This window comes from Humulus lupulus, chromosome 7, assembly GCF_963169125.1.
Source record: "Humulus lupulus chromosome 7, drHumLupu1.1, whole genome shotgun sequence".
In the NCBI taxonomy this organism is placed as follows: Eukaryota; Viridiplantae; Streptophyta; class Magnoliopsida; order Rosales; family Cannabaceae; genus Humulus; species Humulus lupulus.
Genome location: NC_084799.1, coordinates 17,906,178 through 17,925,926, shown reverse-complemented (window position 1 = coordinate 17,925,926; position 19,749 = coordinate 17,906,178). Strand labels below are relative to the sequence as shown.

Genomic DNA, 19,749 nt, shown 5'->3' with positions numbered 1-19,749 from the left:
AACTAAATAAAAACTTTATCTTACATACAAATCTTAATACTTTTATAAATAATTTTCGTGGCGTTACTACACCTTAACGTAGAAATGAAGATGTATCCAACCGATAAATTGAAAAGCTTTATGTAATTTACAACGTTCATGAAATACTTTTAAAGATTTAAGTAAATTATAAAGTTCACAAAATACTTTTAATGAAATATAATTATAAAATCAAGTTTCTCGTTTATTTATAAAATAGCATAGCAGAATTCCACTCCCTTCAGGTCAGCCCCATATGTACAGTCATGTTGGCTCCACGTATACTCATCAACAATTTATATTTGGGGCCTCTTACCTACAATACAAAACATTATCTGATGAGCTAAGGCTCAGTAAGCAGAATAACTACCTCATATGCATTAAAATAAACGTGCAACATGTTATGTATTTTCTTTCTTTCACTTTCCTTTCTTTTGGGCCCCAGAGGATGCTGCTGCCGGCATTACATAGGGAATCACATTCCCACCTGAACATAAACATGATAATAGGGAATTTCTCCCTCATAAACATTCATTATATAGGGACGTACATCTCCCTCCTTACTTATTTGGGACTTAGGTCTCCCAAGCAGCACCTCTACTCTAACGCTTTTAGTAACTTGTTTGTGAACATTAAGCGTGCTTATGCATAATAAATATAACATTCTTGAAAATAACTTATGCGTAAGAACATGACAGGATAACATATAAAGCATATAAATGCACATAAGACACATAAAAGACTTGTATTGTAGATGAGGATTCTACTTACCTTGCGTCTTGATAAAACAACCGAAATTGTTAGCTTCCTGATAAAAATACAAACTATTAACTTACATAAAATCTACATGATGTAATTTTTGTTTATAGTTGTTGTTATTCTATTTTTCTTTTCTTCTTATTTTATTGTTTATTTTATGTCCAGGCATATGGTCATACTATAATTGTCCATGGCAAGATCCCGATCTAAAAGTCATGGTCATGGTCATACGGAAATGTCCAGGTCATAGTATCAGTCCATAATAATAGGGAATAAGGTCATATAATAAAAGTCCAAATAGTCCAAAGTGTGACCATAGCCTATATAAGTTTAGTATTATAAAGATACATAAAAAAATAGTTTATATTTCGATTTTGGCATTTGTAAAATATGGCGACATGGTAAAATAATCCATATATAAATTTTAGCATTTTAATGGCATAGTAAAGTAATCTATATAAATTTTGGCATTATAATGGCATGGTAACATAATCCATATATAAATTTTGGCATTATAGTAAAATAATCTATAAATAAATTTTTGGTATTATAACAGCATAGTAAAATAATATATATATAACTTTTAGCATTATAACGGCATAATAAAATAATCTATATATAACTTTTGGTATTATAACGGCATAGTAAAATAATCTATATATAACTTTTGGCATTATAACGGCATAGTAAATTAATCTATATATAAATTTTGGCATTATAACGGCATAGTAAAATAATCTATATATAAATTTTGGCATTATAACGGCATAGTAAAATAATCTATACATATATAATAACTAAATAACTGAAAAGAAAGGCTCGGGAAAGAGCTTACCTAAAAGGTTTTCGTAGGCTAGCGTTTCGGACAGAACTTCGCCTAGATCTTCAAGGTTTAGAACTTTAGAAGGGTGTTAAGAAGATTTTTGGGTAGAGTAAGAAAAAGAAAATGAGGATTTTGTGATTCAAGATGAGTTTTGGAATGGCTATTTATAGGAAAATTTTGGGTTACTATGCTAATAAAATATTTAAAATATAAAGCATAGTGGAATAATAAAATATTCAAAATATAAACATGGTAGTTTGCTAAAGTCATCATTATATCACTACTGCATCATCATGTGGGAACCATGGGGTGGACCCCGCTGTGGGATCCACTATGAATAGTACCCGGTGAATAATAAAAAAATGAAAATTTCCCAATCTTCTTATATTACTTAGTTTAACATTTTTTACTCACAAACTTTTCTGAAAATGTTTCTCTAACACCCATAAATTAATTATTCTCACATGTTGGTTACTTCAACAACTTAGAATTGTTAAAATCTCATAATAGAAAAGAACTATATCCCCAACGGTCAGGATCACTATTCACCAACGGTCATAAACGGCTAGTTTTTGTCCTATAAATACGTGTTCCTTCAACCATTTACTTGCACAACTTCTTCATCCCTTAACCTTCTAGATAAAATTCATCATCAAATCATGAATTTCTCTTTATTTTTCATAACTTTAGTGATTGTTTGCTTGTATTTAGCATCATTCTATGGGTATTATACTAATGAAATGCCCATGAATGTTATAGTTGCATATTCATTAGTTATTCTTCCATTTTACTTAATAGCTCTAGCATCCGGTTAGCATTGTAATGCACTCAAAAGTATGAATAAAAAATATCTTCTCTTATTTTTTCATAATTGTTGTAATGTATTTGTAAACAGAAATGGGAGTTACACCCGAAGTTGGGCCGCGGCCCTGTTCTTGGGTGTCGCGGCCCTGGTTCGATGAAGCTAGTGGCAGGAGTTGTTCCTGCTGGGCACTGCGGCCCTTGCTTCAGATTTGGCTGGGGGTCACGGCTCAAGGTTCCAGGGCCACGGCTTAGGCAGGCTTTTGAGCCCGTTTTCGTGTTTTGACCCCGGGAACATGGTTTTAGGCCTCGGGATCATTCCTACTACCCGGATTAGTGAGGATTGATGTCTTGGAGGCTAAGTTTTGGTTCCGGGATTGGTTTTATAACTTGAACTCATTGGATCACCATTTGTGGTTGTGACTAAGTTATCACTAGAGGCTTGGAATCGGGATCGTTCTTGTAGCTCGTTTGTCGGTAACCTGTGCTTGGACCGAAGGTAAGAAAATTGCACCCCATGTGTGACATGCATGGTTATTTTTTATGCATGTTGGATGTTTAAATGTAAACATTGATAGCATATCGAATGCTTGGCAATCTTGCTCATTTGCATATGGTTATTATTGAGGCATGCTGGATGATTAAGTGTGATGCATATGATGCACGAGAAACATGTGATTAGGGCATGCCATGAGTATTGACTGTGAGATTGATCAGAGCTTGAGTCTCTGTGTTTGTGCATGATCATAATTGTGCTAGCAACTGTTAAGTAAGCATGTTGAATGCCCTACGTTTGAATATTCGACATATGACATATTTTTGGTAGCATTGCTTATTTGTGCATGGTACTGACTCATTAGTCAGAATTGGGAAAGGTGTTAGTATCAAGTGACTCATTAGTCAGGTTCGGCAGTGGTACTGGGCACTGGTCACACGGTGCTGACTCATAAGTCAGGACGGCCTTAGCATGTTCAACGCAAGCCAACAAAGATTAGATCTAATCGACATCTGCATTGAATGACTCACATGAGCATTAATGCCGAACCGACCTCAAGTTCGATGAATATTAATAAGCGCTTGTCTAGCCCAAGGCTAGAAATCTAGAGCAAGAGCCGGAATAGGCTAAGGTGACCCACATGTCACATGGCTAGGAGGGTATGGGACCTCCAGAGCGTGGCTCATTAGTCACCTATCCAGAGCGTGGCTCATTAGTCACCTATCCCGAGCGTGGCTCATTAGTCACCTATCCCGAGTGTGGCTCATTAGTCACCTAACCAGAGCGTGACTCATTAGTCACCTGTCCAGACTGTGACTCATTAGTCACTTCTTCACCTGATGGCTAGTGACTTAATCATCAGTCACTCATCTTTTTAGAGCTATAAGCTCTGCGTGATGTAATGACATCATCTGATATTATTTTCATGAGCATATTCATGTTTTCTTGCTGGGCTTCGGCTCATGGGTGCTTTATGGTGCAGGTAAAGGCAAAAGAAAGTTGAACCATTCTTGAGTTGAAGAGCTTAGGTGATGACATGTACATATGCAGCTACTCGACCAACACCTGGCCGAGGTTTGAAAGAGGAACTAGGGTTAAACCTTGTTTCGCCGCTTAGATCGGCCTGTTGTAAATACTTTCTTGTAATAGACTCTAAAATTATATTTTTGGGATCCCAATGTATATAATAAACGTTCTAATGAAACGTTACATCTTAACCAAAAATTTTAATCCCTAAACCGCTAATCATACTTAGTTACACGTTTATGGCCAAATGACTCGATTAGCGAGTTTAGCACTATTTGCAATGTGCACCGTAACGGTCCCTGGAGTTGGGGCATTACAGAAAATGACTCTAATTGTAGACATTCTCATCTCCATTATAAATATTTATGTTGCTATTAATGGGATCTTCATTAAAAAAAAATCTGCAACATCCAAGTGTGTAATATCCAAGGGCTATTTGAAAAGATCATCATCTTGATAGGCAGAGTTTGCTTCTATACTTTTCTCCTTCCCCTTCACAGATGCTTGATAAAGATCAACAAGGTGTTTTGTTGTAACGCTCTACTACCTTAGAGCCGTTACTTAGTGAGTTTAAAACAAAATCGTGCTTTTGACTGACTCTACGTGGTTTCTAAAAACCAAAAGTGTGTATAAACCAGAGTTTAAGGCTGTACTCTTTGAAAATATTTAGTTTCATTGAAAACATTAAGTATCAAACATCTGGGATCCCAAAATAAGGTTTACAAAATATTTACATCTCAAAAATGGATTTACACCAGGTTAACTATCAAAAGAATGAGTTAATACAGCCATATACAAAATGCCCCCAACCAAAGCAGTCAAGCAGGCCGAACATGTACGCGCTGTCCCCACGCTCTCCATACTCATGGCCGGTTGACTGACTCCTTGCTTTTACCTACCACACAGAGCACCCGTGAGCCGAAGCCCAGCAAGAAAACCCAAATAGTACATAACATATGCAAATAATATAGCTGACATAATCCATTGATAAACAGAAAAACCATCAGACTAAACAAGCACGGCCATGCCGCCCCAGAGGCCTTACCAAAGCTTGGGGTCTCGGTCCTCACCGTAAGGATAACTCATGTATCCCTTGGGTCCCACCCTGGCTATAGCATCCCATGTGCTGAGTGTTACTTCCGGCCCCAAGGCCGTACCCGGCCTTTGCCGCTCTCGGCCTCAGCCGTTCATTTCATTATAATTGCACGCATAATACATTTCAAAATAACCATTCAAACATATAATAATTCATTCAAGGTCATACATTTGCAAGTAAAACAATCTAGGGCCATGCCCTGCAATAACATTGTGGGCCCATGCCCTAATCCCGGGTGTTATGGTTTTCTTACCTTTAAATTCGATGGCCTTGATCAACCTGACTCCTTGAGCACGATCCTACTCGAACCTTAGCGCTTACCTAAGAAAAATCCATAAGTCAAAGTCATTACCAAACCTCGAGTCCAAAACCTAGCCTCGGGACCAATCCCGAGCCCCCGGGGAGTCCTAGATCCCCAAAACAAAGTGGCGGAATCGAGCCCCAAACCCTAGGTCAAAATCCCTTCACAAAAGCCCAAAAATCCCCTCTGTGGACAGTACAGCGCTATCGCGCTCTAAAGAGGGCGTTGTAGCGCTACAAGCAGAAACACCCCATCAGAAACAGGGGCTAGCGCTACAGCGCCCCCTGACTAGCGCTGTAGCGCTAGTTGCAGCCAGACCAAACCCAAAATCGCTTCTTGCGATTTCCTTCTACCATTTCAACCCCAAAATTGTCCAAACCTTTTCCAAACCCAAAAACACACATATCCACACCTCACACTCATCCCAAGCATCCCATGAACTCAAAATCTAACACAATGAACCCAAAAACCAGAAATTCACTCAAACAACAAAGATAGGGTCTTAGAAATCATACCGTGGGTGGAATTTCGACCTTGAATTGAACCCTAGACCTCCTTAGCTTGCACCTTCACAACCTTGACATGTTTTCCCCAAAAACCCCATCCATTTAGCTCAAAAACACAGTTCAAACCAGTCAAGCCCTAAAACAGAAATCCTCAAGAACTTACCTCAACTTTCTGATGTAATCTTGCTAACCCCTTGCCAATCCTCAAGTCTAGCTTAGGATCCTTGATGCTCAGCCTACCCTAGCTCTCCATTAAGCTTGACTCCAAGAAAAATGAAGGAAAATGGTTGGGAGAGCCACAAACCGTTCTTAAAAGCCAAACCCTTCTGTTTTCCCTCTTTTCTTTTCTCTTCCTTCTTTCTTTCTTTTTTTCAGCCTATAACTCTTTTCTACAAAATCCACTAAGTATAAAGCCCCCCTTTAATTCATCTCTTACAAGCCTAAAGACCAAAATGCCCTCCCTTAATAATTCTAAACCTTTATGTCCATAAAGGGGCATTTTAGTCATATTACCCAAATTCCCACTAATTCCTCAAGTGTTCCTAATAATTCCCGCTCGCTACCCAATACCTGATTAATCATCAATTATACATTCCTCATCATCAAGATTAACCTCAATATATTTCCAAATTCTCATTTAAACTCCCCAGGCTTAACCCAAGCCGGGTACAGATTCCCGCTTTGACTTTTCCGCTAACCCGCTCATTCTAGGATCGTCTCGAGTCATAGATCACAGATACCAACACAGTCATGCCCAACATGGCCAAATTACAAATATGCTCAATCAGGTCTACATGCATACTAATTCACATAGTCATGCATCTCAAATAATCAAATAGTCATATATCGTGCATTAAATCATAATCATGCATTAAATTCATTAAAGTCACACACAGAATCTCATTATGCCCTCCAGGCACACTACTCAAGGCCCTTAAGCCTTAATAGCGAATTTGGGTCGTTACATTTGTCGTACGATAGGTACGTGACCATTGTCCTTTCATACCACATCTGAAACATAAGTTTTCAGAATTTTTACGATTATTATTTGAGGACATTTTCCCTTTTTCTCACTAGTTGTGCTTTTCATTGGAGTATAAGAGTTGTTATTCTGACCATTACGATGTCAAACATTGTTTCGACCGCGACCGCGACTTTGATTATAGCCACAACCACATCCACGACTTTGATTATGGCCACGACCACAACTATTATTGTCAGATATTGTAGCATTCGCTTCAGGGAGTGGGGAAGACCTAGTTGAGCGAGATTCGTGATTTTTCATCAAAAGTTCATTATTTTGTTATGCTACTAGAAGACATGAAATCAATTCTGAATATTTTTTAAAATTTCGTTCTCTATATTGCTGCTGCAGGAGCACATTTGAGGCATGAAAAGTAGTATATGTTTTTTCTAACATTTCATAGTTAGTAACTTTTTCTCAACACAAAAGTAACTTAGAAGTGATATTAAACATTGCAGAGTTATAATCACTTACTGATTTGAAATCTTGCAACCTCAGGTGCAACCATTCATTCTTAGCATTTGGCAGTATAACAGTTTTCTGATGGTCATATCTTTCTTTCAAATTTTTCCAAAGAGTAAAAGGATATTTTATCGTTAAATATTCAGACTTTAACCCCTCATGGAGATGATGGCAGAGGAAAATCATAGCTTTAGCCTTATTTTATTTTGTTTCAGTAATTTGATCTTTAATGGTGTCTCCAAGACCCATAGCATCTAAGTGGATTTCAGCATCAAGAATCCACGATAAATAATTTCTTCCGGAAATATTAAGTGCCACATAGTCGAGTTTTGCAAGATTTTCCATGAAGAAAACTATATCAATGTAAAATTTAAAAGTATTGGAAAAATAAGCATAAAATGTATGCACTTAAAATATATGAATGAGATAAATAAAGAGCATAAAAAAATAAGGCACGTATATATAAATATATATATGTAAATATATAATTATGCAAGAAAGAAAAGACGGAGAAAAAAAAAAGGCATTTATAAGAATCAATTTTATAAATAGGTGTATACCTAATATATGCAAATAGAAAAGGTAATAATAAATAATTAACATAGAGGAATATGCTCGTATATATGTAAAAGTCAAAAAATGAATTAAGTATGCATTGATTAGTAAACGTGCACATAATACAAAAGAAAACTCATAGAAATATATACTATAATATAGGACTCCTAATAGATACATATAAATTATATATATATACATAGGGTATAATAGTATATTAGATATGTCAAAAGATATATATATATCACGTATGAATTCATAAAATCAAACAAGACAATATATATGACAAACAAAATAAAATAATATAGAGACTCATTAGTCATCTATTCAGGGCGCAGGACCCCAGGATGCCTCATTAGTCATCTATTCAAGGCGCAGGATCCCAGAATGACTCATTAGTCATCTATTCAGGGCGCAGGACCCTAGGATTGACTTGCTAGTCATCATCTGATTAGGGCTAAAGCCCCATAATGATTTCATGATCATTTATTTATATTGTATACATCCAGTAATAAGTTTTCTTGCTGAGCCTTGGCTCACGAGTGTTATGTGGTGTAGGTAAAGGGAAATAAAATCTTACCAAACCTTGAGTGGAGAGCTTAGGTGGCGACGTGTACATATACGGCCACTTGACCACCACGACCAAGGTGTTTCTCAGGGGAACTAGGGTTTAACCCTATTTTTGCCGCTTAGGTCGACGGATTGTAATTTTTGAATTGTAATGACCATTAAACAACTCTATAAACACTTTTATGGGATCCCATGTACAGTTTAATGTTTTAAATAAAATATATCAATTCCTTTTGACCGAGGTTTTCACCATGACCCATTAATAACGCTTAGATGCACGTTTATGACCTAATGATCATTTAGCGAGTTAAGCACTATTTAAAGTACATAGTGTGATGGTCTTGGCTAATCCAGGGCATTACAACAATCGATTACTTTAGTTTGCATTGGGATTGCATTTGAGGTTGGTTTAGGCCGCATGAGTTACATACCAATGAAATTAGCATATGCATTTTAAAGTTGCATGCATGGGCTTACATTTTAGATTGCAATGGGTTGCTTTAATTGCACTAGGCTTGCATTTAAGGTTGCTTTGGATTGCATAAGTACTAAATTTGCAAATAATTTTTTTAAAGTTTCATTATGTTGCATGGGGTTGCATTGGAGGTTATAATGGGTTGATTGGGGTTGCATTAGGTTGCATAGACTTGCATTTAAGGTTACAATAGGTTGCATTCAGTTGCATAGGATTTGAGATTGTTGTGGGTTACTTGAGGTTGCATTGGATTGCATGAGCTTGCATTTGAGGTTGCAGTGAATCGCATGAGTTGCATAAGGATGATTAAGTTGCATAATAATGTTGCTTAAGTTGATTTAATTGCATTTGAGATTGCAGTGAGTTGTTTTAGGTTGCATTTGGCTTGCATTTGAGGTTGTAGTGAGTTGCATGAGTTGCATAAGGATGAAATTTGCAAATGAGTTTTCTAAAGTTGCTTTAGGTTGCATTAAGTTGTATGAGATTGCATGGGGTTGTATTGAGCTTGCGTTTATGGTTGCATGACTTGCATCATGATGAAATTAGCATATGAGCTTTTAAGTTGCAATAGGTTGCATGGCCTTGCATTTGAGGTTGCAGTGGGTTGGTTTAGGTTGCATTTAAGGTTACATTGGGTTGCATAAGAATAAAATTAGCAAATGAGATTTTCTAAAATTGTTTTAGATTGCATTGGACTTGCATTTGAGGCTGTAGATGGTTGCATGAGTTGCAAATATGAGTTTTAAAATTGTCATGAGTTGCATTATTAGGGTTGCATTGATATGTATTGGCTTGCATTTGAAGTTGCGTAAATTACATAAGGATGAAATTTGCTAATGAACTTTTTAAAGTTGCATTAGATTGCATTGGGTTGTCATTTAAGGTTATAGAAGATTGCATGAGTTGCATAAGGATGGAAGAAGAAAATGAAAAATAATGATTTATTTACCTTCTGAGGCTCTCGTTAAAAATGGTCTTGCACCATTACAAGGAAAATCCTTGGAAACGAACTTAAACTATAAACAAAAAGTTACTTAAAGAAAACTTCAAATTCAACAATTTATAAGATTTATATATAGGAGAAAATTAAATCATATATATATATAAGGTGGAGCTTGTGATTCTCCTATAGAGGTTTCACTTTAAGCCCTACCAGTAGGACTCTTAGTGTTCTCGACCCGTGAACAGTTTTTTGCGCGATTTTTTTTATGACCGTGTATATTGTAGCTATTTAGAGCATTTTGCAAGTTTTCATAAAATTCTTAATAGTTTACAGTACCGAAAACTAAGTTCAAACATGCTGTTGCAAGCATGACTAATTTTTTTTATGGTCGTGGAAAGTAACATGTTTGAACCTAGTTTTCAGTACTGTAAACTATTCGGAATTTTCTAAAAATTTGCAGGATGCTCTAAATAGCTACAATATACACGGTCATAAAAAAAATCGCACCGAAAACTGTTTACGGGTCGAGAAATCCTGAGAGCCCCACTGATAGGGCTTAAAATGAAGCCCCTATAAAAAAATTGTCATACATATGATAAAATGATGAAAAATTAGAAACACGGTCTTTGAACTTTCAATAGTTTTGTTTAGTCCGTATAAACAAACCATAAAAATGAACTTATAAAACTAATTAACACGTAATCTTAAAAGATAACATTTATAAAATTGAAAATAATTAAATGAGAAAGTAAAAATGAAAAAAGATATAGAAAAAATGGTATATGTGGTAAATTCCTTCTGTCTAAAATAATATCGGCATAGATGATTTTTGATATTTCGATGGTTCCACCAGTAGAATCGAATTTTTTATCTTGGTTATCATACACAAGCTTTCACAAGACAAAAGTAACAAAATAAAAAAACTATATTTACACCTCATATATTCTTACAAACACCACATTTTATAAATTAATAATAATACCTTATATAATTCCGATTTTAGTTATTGTGCACCATTTTAAAAAATAAAAAATAAATAAAATTGTGTACCTCAATTATTAAAAAATCATGAATTAAGAATTGTTAAAGAAAAATTGGATTTAAAAAAAAATAATGAATAAATATAAATATTTAATATAAACTCAAATATAAATTTATGAAGAAAAAAATTTTAAAAATAAAATAAACTTAATTTTATATTATAAGATTTTTTAACTCCTCATATATACTATGGAAAATTCTACAATACGACGATGCCTTTTGTCCCCTCTGGTAAGGACATTTTTTGTTTTTAGTGCGTGAATAAATTATAATTTAATTTTTTTATATAACGGTGTACAGAGTGTAGTTATAGTAGGCATCCCACAAATTTGTATGAATTTTTGAATAATTTACGGTATCAAAAAAGACTTCAAAATAATTTATTTCACACACGTATAAAACAGACTTAAAAACAACTTATTTTTGTGTTTTTTATATGTGGATAGATTACAATTAAATTTTTTTTATATGACGGTGTACAATGTAGTTATTTAGAGTCCCCGCAAATTTTTTACAAATTCTAAATAATTTACAGTGCTAAAAATAAGAAGTAAGTTGTTTTGAAGCTTGTTTTATACACGCATGAAACATATTATTTTGAAGCTTGTTTTCGGTATCGTAAATTATTCGTAATTTTTTAAAAACTAGTAGAATATGCTAAATAACTATAATATACACCGTCATATAAAAAAAATTAAGTATAATTTTTTCACGTACAAAAAACAGAGACGCCATGCCCCCACTATAGTAGTTCCCATTATATTATATCATTTTTAACCTGAGTTTTATGGTAATTTTCACAATTTAAAAATTTATTTAGAAATAAGCACCCCATCTCATTTGTATGCCCTTAGCATGGAGCTAGTCAAACAACAAACAATCTTACACCTGCACAAAGATCAACACTTTTTCACATCTATGGCTATGAATGAATGTCACCTTTGTAAAACACAACTAGTTCAAAAAAGTCATTTAGTATTAAAAGAAAAGCAACTGAATCAATCAAGATAAATCTTAACATCAATTCCATTATCGATAAGAGATTGAACGACAGCCCTGATCTTCCCTTCGAACTTGTCCCTGTCTCTTGGAGTGTAAGAAGCAGTATAGACATCAGCTTCTCTTGCCCTCTCAGCCAAAATACTCCCAATGGCCAAACATGCAGGTATGTCTGATCTGGACCGGAGAACGGCTTTTATGTCCTTAGAGTTGGTGCCAGCAACTGCAACCTGCCTACTAGTCACCCTGTGAGTAAGTGAAGCCGTCACAAATCGCTTTGAGATTAACACGTCGAGCGTAAATGGTTCCATGTATGCCTCTGTACGTTGTTTGAACGATACATGTTTCTGTGGATTTTTTGACTTCTTCTCCTTCTTGTAAGTGTACGGTCGGCTGTTGTTGTCATCAAGGAAATCTTCTACCCCGAAAAAGCTTCTTGGTGCAAAATGAACCTTCAACATTGAACAATTAGAAAATTTGATGTGATAGGAAGAAACTTTTCCTATATCTCAAATGAACATTTAGGATTGCAGCCACTTGGAACTTTTGGCTCTCAACAATGGATTATTAACCCCTCTAAAGAAAGGAGCTGGACCTCAGACTTGAACACAATAACACAGGAAATGCGTTCAACAAATCATGAGGATGACACGAAATCAGAGGGATAACAGTATACTTTAGAAAAAGATGTCAAGGAACAAAGAGAGACCAACCCAAAACGTCATTATTTGACAATCTTGATGGCAACCCCAAAACGTTTATACGAAATATACCTAAACACACTTTTGGGAAGCCAAGTAGATTATACACAGGTGAGCTGCCTTAGTGAAAGAGAAGGAGTTCTAAGTATGCCTGATATATTTATATGATCAGCATCGCTGCCTTTTCACTATTCTAGGAAGAAGAATAAGCGAAAAGTTAATGCTTTAGATACCAGATGGCAAAAAATTCCTTATCAGATTTCATCCCTGTCACATAAGTCACACTATAACTAGAATTCCACAAAATCCTTTTCTTTCTCAATTATCAGTTTCAGGGTGTCCCTATAAGATAAAGTTCACCGCAACTCACGAGTATATCACATCACACCATCAAAATATGTCATCACCACATCACTCTTTCTAGCCTGCAACTATTAATTTGAAGTCCAAATCAAGTAAAGAAGAGCATAAAACTCTCATAAAATCCTCTACTACCAATTTCCTAGCGTGTAGAGCTAAAACTGACAATAATAGCTGTGGTTTTAGCCTGAGTTATTACAAAAACATAACAGAAATTTTAAAACATAATAAGAATCTAGAAAACGATTGGAGGTGTACCTGGCCGTTGTGGATACCAATTGCAGGGACGTACAAGCAGCTCCTAAGACTCTCTCCTCCATGCCCATAAATCCCTCTGTACCAGGAATTTCTTAGAACCTCCTTCAACATGTTCTTCACACAACTTGGGACGGACTAAAGCAGAAAGAATTCTAAGCTTCTGTAAATCTTCAACCTGAGAGCAAAAAGCAATTTTTTTTCTCATTCAGGCATAATGTCGTACAGGTGGAAGTAATGCAAGAATGGATATCCTTCTATCTTCAGATTACGAAACAAAAGGGAACAAAAGAAAAAATAACTAACCGTTGACACAAACATTATATCGAACAGTTAAAAGGCAAAACATAAAACACAGTTTCAGCACAAACCACCAACGAAAAAGAAAAGGATCAAGTAATCTTACCAGTATTCGATTGGTAATAAAGGGAAGAACCGCAGGAAATAACTTAAAACTACAAAGACTGGATGGAGAGGAAGAACGAGGGAGAGTATAAGAACGAAGACAAGTAAGAACTCAACAAATGAGAAAGAAAAAGGAAATATTATTAAAAAAAAAAGATTCAAAATCATTTAATGGTGGGGCATTCCGAGAATCGAACTCGGGACCTCTCGCACCCAAAGCGAGAATCATACCACTAGACCAAATGCCCTCTTTAAAACATCTTGTTTAATTTCAATATTTATATAAATCGTTTTTGTTCTCTAATTTTTACTTTCAAACACAAAATTGTTCTAATTTATCGTAAAGATAAATAAAAAGAGATTGTTCAAGTATTGAAAAGGAGACATTGCTTTCGAAGTACAAGTAACAGGGTAACATTTGGTCTGATGAATTTGTTTCATCATAATCATGTGCATTATCCACCGTGACGAGTTCTAACAACAGATTGAGCTGAAATGCTTATATTACACATGAAAAGCAAACAAAACCAGCCCATATCTACTGAGCATTGAATAAGACCCGATTATGAAAAGAAAGCCAATGGTAATGGTCATGTCCATGCGTTCTGTTCTGTGGTTTCAAAACTGAGAAAACCCAAAACAATGAGTAAAACTACTGCTGTTTCACATCTGGAAAAAGCTTTGGGGTTACCCAAAATACAACCAATGGCTAACAGTAACACAACAGAACAAAAATATACAACAAATGAGAAGGAAAGAAAAAGCTACTTTTTGTTCTCAATCTAAGGAAAGTAAACTAGCAGGGATAGATAATGGATCAAGCTCCCAACATCCTGCAAGGCGGCTATCTTTCTCTCCTGTATGTTGCAACGCAGGAATCTGATGCGAGAATTTACCCATTTCGTCACGCAGTATCTCAAGCAGGCCAGTTTTTGATCTCTGAATCCTTGGAGCCTTGAACATAGATTTAAAGCCAACGACCCGAATAAGAATGGCAACTTGTATGTTCTGGCCATGTTCTTCCATCACTTCCACTATGTCATACTCGCCATCCAGCTTAGGGGTCAGCTCATTGTGCTGGTTCTTGTACATTGCCCAAATTTCCCCTTTCCGAGGGTATATTTCATATTTTTTCATAATAGCTTTGACATTCAAACAATGGGAGAATGATGAAAGCAGAAAGACCCTGGTACCTTCACTTTTAACTTTGAAGGTCCCGCAAGAAACTGGCTGGATTGCACCTTTCAACGTAGAGCAAAGTTCTAGCAAGGCAACATGCACCCGGAATTCAGGGGTGGTCTCAATCTTCTTAACTTGAGCATAGGTCTTGGGAAACACATACCCATCAGTTCGCAGAGCCCATATCTGATCACACTTAAACTTTCCCTTAGACCTTTGCTGGGTAAAGTCGTAGCATTCTTGGGAACAATGGTCCTTCACTCTGTCACCATTGCAGCTATTAGAAGTATTGTTAAACTTAACGCCGGATGAGCTGGCAGAGCTTTCAATTTTTTCAGAGTTTGAATGCTGGTTAGATACCGCTTCATTTTTTTTGCTTAGATCCCTCGGAGATCTTCTGAGTTTAAAGTCAATGTCATGACTGATTCCCTGCTTCTTTGGTGTCTTCATCTTCTCATCAGCCTGAGGCACAGTGGCATTTCCATTGGATGCAGCAACATTACCTTGGTTCATGTCATTCCTACCAGTGTCTACAGCAGTGCTTTGGCCCCCACTTGTTTTACCATTGCCATTACTCTTCCTTGGAGATTTTCTAGATATTAAAGTTTCTCTTTTGGAATTGTTCTCGGGAATACCAGATGCAGGGATCTGATCAGCTGCATTTTTAGCATGGACATCATTATTCGTCTTCACATCTTCGTCACAAACATTGAAGAAACTTGGTGGTAAAGCAGCTGGGTCAAATTCATAAGATCCTTTAGGAACACCTTCTCTTTCCTCACCAGTCATTTTAAAAGAGGGAATTCGATGAGAAAATCTGTACAGCTCATTAGGTGGAATTTGTAATTTCACAGTTCCATGAAGCTGAATTTGCTGAAATAGGCTGACAAACCCTTTCACTCTCCCTAAGTATGCTACAGAAACACCAGTATCCTCTTGGTAATCTGAGAGTATTTCTACATATTCATAATGAAAAGGAAAATGAATTTTGGGGTCAGAGCTCCAATTAATATCCCAATTCTGGAAGAGAGCCCAAGTTTCTCCCTTCCTAGGATATACGAACAAAGTACCTCGTCGACCACCTTTCATGCAGTGCATCTGATGTGAAAATATAGTGAGATTAACAGGTTGAGTATCCCCAAGTGTGTACTTACCACACGCAACCGGCAATTCACTGTTAACCCAATTGTCTCCTATTTCGTCTTCTGGAGCAGACTCCAGCCAGGTAATCTTAAATTCAGAGATCACTTTCTTAATTCGAGCATAAAATCTTGGCATGCCATCCACTGGATCATAACAAGCCCATACCTGATTAACAGCAAAACAATGTTTCTTCTTATCTTTATCAAAGTCGTTGAATTCGGGATCAGGACATGGAAAGTGCTCTGAATCAGATGCTTCAAGACCTTCTTCCATTGCCACAGCATCACTCCTTTTGCTTGAAAACCTGTCCTTGTCTGGAACACCTTCAAATTGCTTGGACTCTTCCTTATGGGACCCATCACCTTTAGTTATTCCACCATTAACAAAAGTTTTTCTATTGTCATCTTCACTAGAACTAGATGATGTGGCCACCCTCGGCCTTTTCGGGGGACTTACAAAATCATCGTCATCACTAAAATTGTCCTTGTAAGAAATATTCTGCTTCTGTCTTGAAGATCTCCTATGGTGTTGTCTTTCATTTAATTTAGAGGAGTCAAAAACATTATCTTTATAAACATCTTCAGTTTCAGCTTCAGTGTCACGACTTTCACTTGATTCCTCAACAAACCTCCTCCCTCTCTTTCTGTTTGTATGGCCAGAAGATCCTGATTTCTTGGACTTAGGCATTTTGACCTGTTGCTTAGTCACTGGTGCATCCTTGATATCTTTCTCTTCCATTTTGGACTGTCCACTAGGCTTGGCAGGAGGCCCTGCCTTCGGCATTTGTGGTGGGCAAGGAAATGGATTTGGGGATCTTTTGCCTGAGAAGTTTACATTATTGCATTGTGAGGGCACCACTGGCGGACCCTGATTTGGAAATGCAGCCCGAACAGATCCTGATGGTGCACCTTGAACACCCATATCATGGGCAACATAATTTTTAAGGCAATTTGTACACAATAGCAATTTATTCACAAAATCTTTGTAGAACTGATATCTCACATTACAGAAGGGGCAGCATGTCCAAAAGGTGACTGGCTGTGTCTGCTGATATGGATATTGGGCAGCATATTGTGCGCGAGGAAAATTCTGGAGATTGACTGAAGCACCATACTGTTGCTGGACAGACGCGCCCGCATTTGAATGATGGATTGATGGCTTTGGCGGAGCAGTTCTCTTTACAACTCGATATTTCATATCATAACTGGAACGTTTAGCTTGATCTGAGAGCACCATATTAGCCTCACCAATTAGCTTAAAAGCAGCTTCAGCACCAGCAAATTTGTTCTTGTCAGGATGAAGCAAGAGAGCAAGCTTTCTGTACTGTTTCTTAATGGTTGCCCCATCAACTGTTTGTTCAATCTGTAGAATTTTATACCAGTCTTTTTCAGTACCTACTTTCACCAGGGCTGAACAGTGAACTTCACAGACTGCCAGCAATTGAGAAATGTTCTCAAGATCAGGAAAGAGCCGCTGAGCCTTCTGTGCAATCTTATATGCTCCTGGAAAATCTCCACTGTGCATTTTTTTCTCAGCAAGCCCCATTGCCCTAACAGCCTCCTCTTTGTTGCACTCCATAGGTGACATAGATTCCCAAATGCCTAGCTTCACCACACTAGGGTATAGAAATCAAATACAGGGAGAATAATATCTAGTCTAGCACTTGCTCCTCCATAATTCACCAACTATATACCACCCTGCTTCAATTAGACCCCAGGTAAAAATAAATTAATTTTCCCACCAATACATATACATCCAATATCAATTTATCAACTTTCAGCTAAACAAACAAATTTGTAAAACATGAATGATTTAACAAAACCACAAAACTATCAGGAATATCACAGGAAAAAGGGAAATGTAAAAGATATTATTACCCCGTTTTTCACCAGAACTAGCAGAAATCAGAAAGCCAATGCCAAATATTTCACAAACCTGCAACCCAACAATGCTTACATTAGGGAAAAAAAACAGAATTAAATTGTAAAACTATTTCAACAATACTCAAATAAAAAATTAATCACCAAAATAAATGGGAGTACATGCAATAAAAAAAAATCCCAACCCATTAAAAAAAATTCCATAGGGAAAATAATGAACAGAATAACATTCAAAAGTGAAAACCCTATGTCAGAAAAATTAAGCACAACAATCATACACTAACACTGAACCAAAAACAACATCCGTCATCTTTAATGCATATATATATATATATATTCCAGAGAACTCCACTGAACCAACGTTCCAGAGCGAGTAAAAACTACTTTAGGAAAAAAAAAATTGAATAAAAAAAATGCAAGGCATTCAATAAAGTACCGGGAAAATGAAAGGGCGATTCAGAGATATCAGAAACCCTAGAAATGAAAATCAAGAGACGATAAAAGTGAAAAGAAGAGAATAGAGAGAGAGTCACTTACATTTTGGAGATGGGGTTTGAGAGTTGAGGAGAGGGGAGGAGAGAAAGAGAGGGAAAATTGAAGCGGGAAGAGAAAGTGAGAAAATGAAAAAATGGGGGGTTTTGTTTAGATCTGAAAGTTTAGCCCTTACTTTCTCTGAAATTGCTCTTTTGAGTTTTGGTTTTCCAACTGTGTGGGCTATTTCTCTAACAAAATAGAGAGTGCAAGGGTTTTTTGGAATTATCGTATATATTTATATTTACAAACTCTCTACTTTCTCTCAACTACTTTTTTTTTAATATTTATATTTTAGTCAATTTTAATATTATATTTTTTTTTTTTTAAATTAAAAAATTTTCAAAGTGTGGCTCTCTTATGGTTTCCTTTGGAAATGGCACCTTATGTGGAATTATAAGTAAATTTTGTTGAATAGAATATATTGACGAACTCTGTATTTCGACTATGATTTTTTGAGATTGTCGTTTAATTTTCTAAGAATGTCACCAATTTATGATATGCGTTGAGAATAAATTAGTTGAATATGTTCTTGGCTGATCGAATAACTTGTTTGGTGAGAATAATTTTCTAAATTTTTTATTTACGCGACGATGATTGAGTAATTGTTTTTGGTATAATTTATATATTTTTCTAAAGATTTTGTAGTATCTCAAGTAGTACTCTTATAATCTTTTACTTTTTTACATTTTCAACATATTTAAAGGGTTTTTTTTCTTTTTTTGCTAAGAAAAGTATTTAAGGGGGGGTCTTTAAGGCTAGATTTATATCCAAAAATTCTTGATTAATACTTATAATCACCTTTAATGATTTTTTTTATAGTTATAATATATAAATTAAATATAATTATTTGTGTATTCAGATTTTTCTTTTAGTGTCATACCAAAGATTCATTCAAGAAGAACATGGATAAACTAAAATGATAGATCATTCCCAAAATGGTGAGCAGACGTCAACAAGACCAAATGATTGATATACTGAGACTAGGGGTGCACACGGGTCGGATTTTTGAGTTTTGGGTGCATCGAGTTCGGGTTTTGCGGGTATCGGGTGGAGAAAAATAGTACCGAAACCGATCCGAAAAATTTAGGTTTTTGTGAGGTTTCGAATTTTTTCGGGTTGGGTTTTGGGTTGGGCTGGGCCTATTGGGTTTTGGGCCGAAAATCCAAATTTTGCAAAACTACCATTTTTTACACTTTTTTCAAAAATACAATTTTTTTGTTTCGGGTTTGAACCCGAACCCGAGCTCAACAAATTTCAAACCCAAACCCAACCCAACTCTTGTCGGGTTCGGGTCAAATTTAACCCAAATCCGACAGGTTTTCCCAAAAAACGAGTTTTCGGGTTGCGGGTCAGGCGAATTTGCGAGTTTTTCGGATCAAATGTTCACTCATAACTAA

The 19,749-nt window shown here is 36.1% G+C and overlaps 2 protein-coding genes and 1 non-coding gene across 5 annotated transcripts; all 3 read right to left on the bottom strand.

The window, feature by feature from the left end:
• Positions 1-11,791: 11,791 nt before the first annotated feature.
• On the bottom strand, positions 11,792-13,792 carry LOC133790834 (uncharacterized). The gene is made up of 3 exons (XM_062228631.1): positions 13,618-13,792; positions 13,215-13,389; positions 11,792-12,347 (listed from the first exon to the last, which is right to left on the bottom strand). Exons 2-3 carry the CDS (start codon positions 13,323-13,325, stop codon positions 11,895-11,897), a joined length of 564 nt encoding a protein of 187 aa, XP_062084615.1. The 5' UTR covers positions 13,326-13,389; positions 13,618-13,792; the 3' UTR covers positions 11,792-11,894.
• Positions 13,793-13,864, bottom strand: TRNAP-UGG (transfer RNA proline (anticodon UGG)). The gene has a single exon. It is a non-coding gene; the product is annotated as a tRNA-Pro (tRNA).
• A 237-nt stretch (positions 13,865-14,101) lies between these two features.
• Positions 14,102-18,551, bottom strand: LOC133790833 (uncharacterized). Of its 3 annotated transcripts, none has more exons than XM_062228629.1 (3): positions 18,356-18,551; positions 17,816-17,873; positions 14,102-17,638 (listed from the first exon to the last, which is right to left on the bottom strand). In XM_062228629.1, the coding sequence occupies exon 3, from the start codon at positions 17,523-17,525 to the stop codon at positions 14,394-14,396; it is 3,132 nt and encodes a 1,043-aa protein (XP_062084613.1). In that variant the 5' UTR covers positions 17,526-17,638; positions 17,816-17,873; positions 18,356-18,551; the 3' UTR covers positions 14,102-14,393. The 3 variants fall into 3 exon arrangements, with proteins under 3 accessions (XP_062084613.1, XP_062084612.1, XP_062084614.1); XM_062228628.1 differs by having other exon boundaries at positions 14,102-17,635; XM_062228630.1 differs by lacking the exon at positions 18,356-18,551 and adding an exon at positions 18,255-18,332 and having other exon boundaries at positions 14,102-17,635.
• Positions 18,552-19,749: the final 1,198 nt, after the last annotated feature.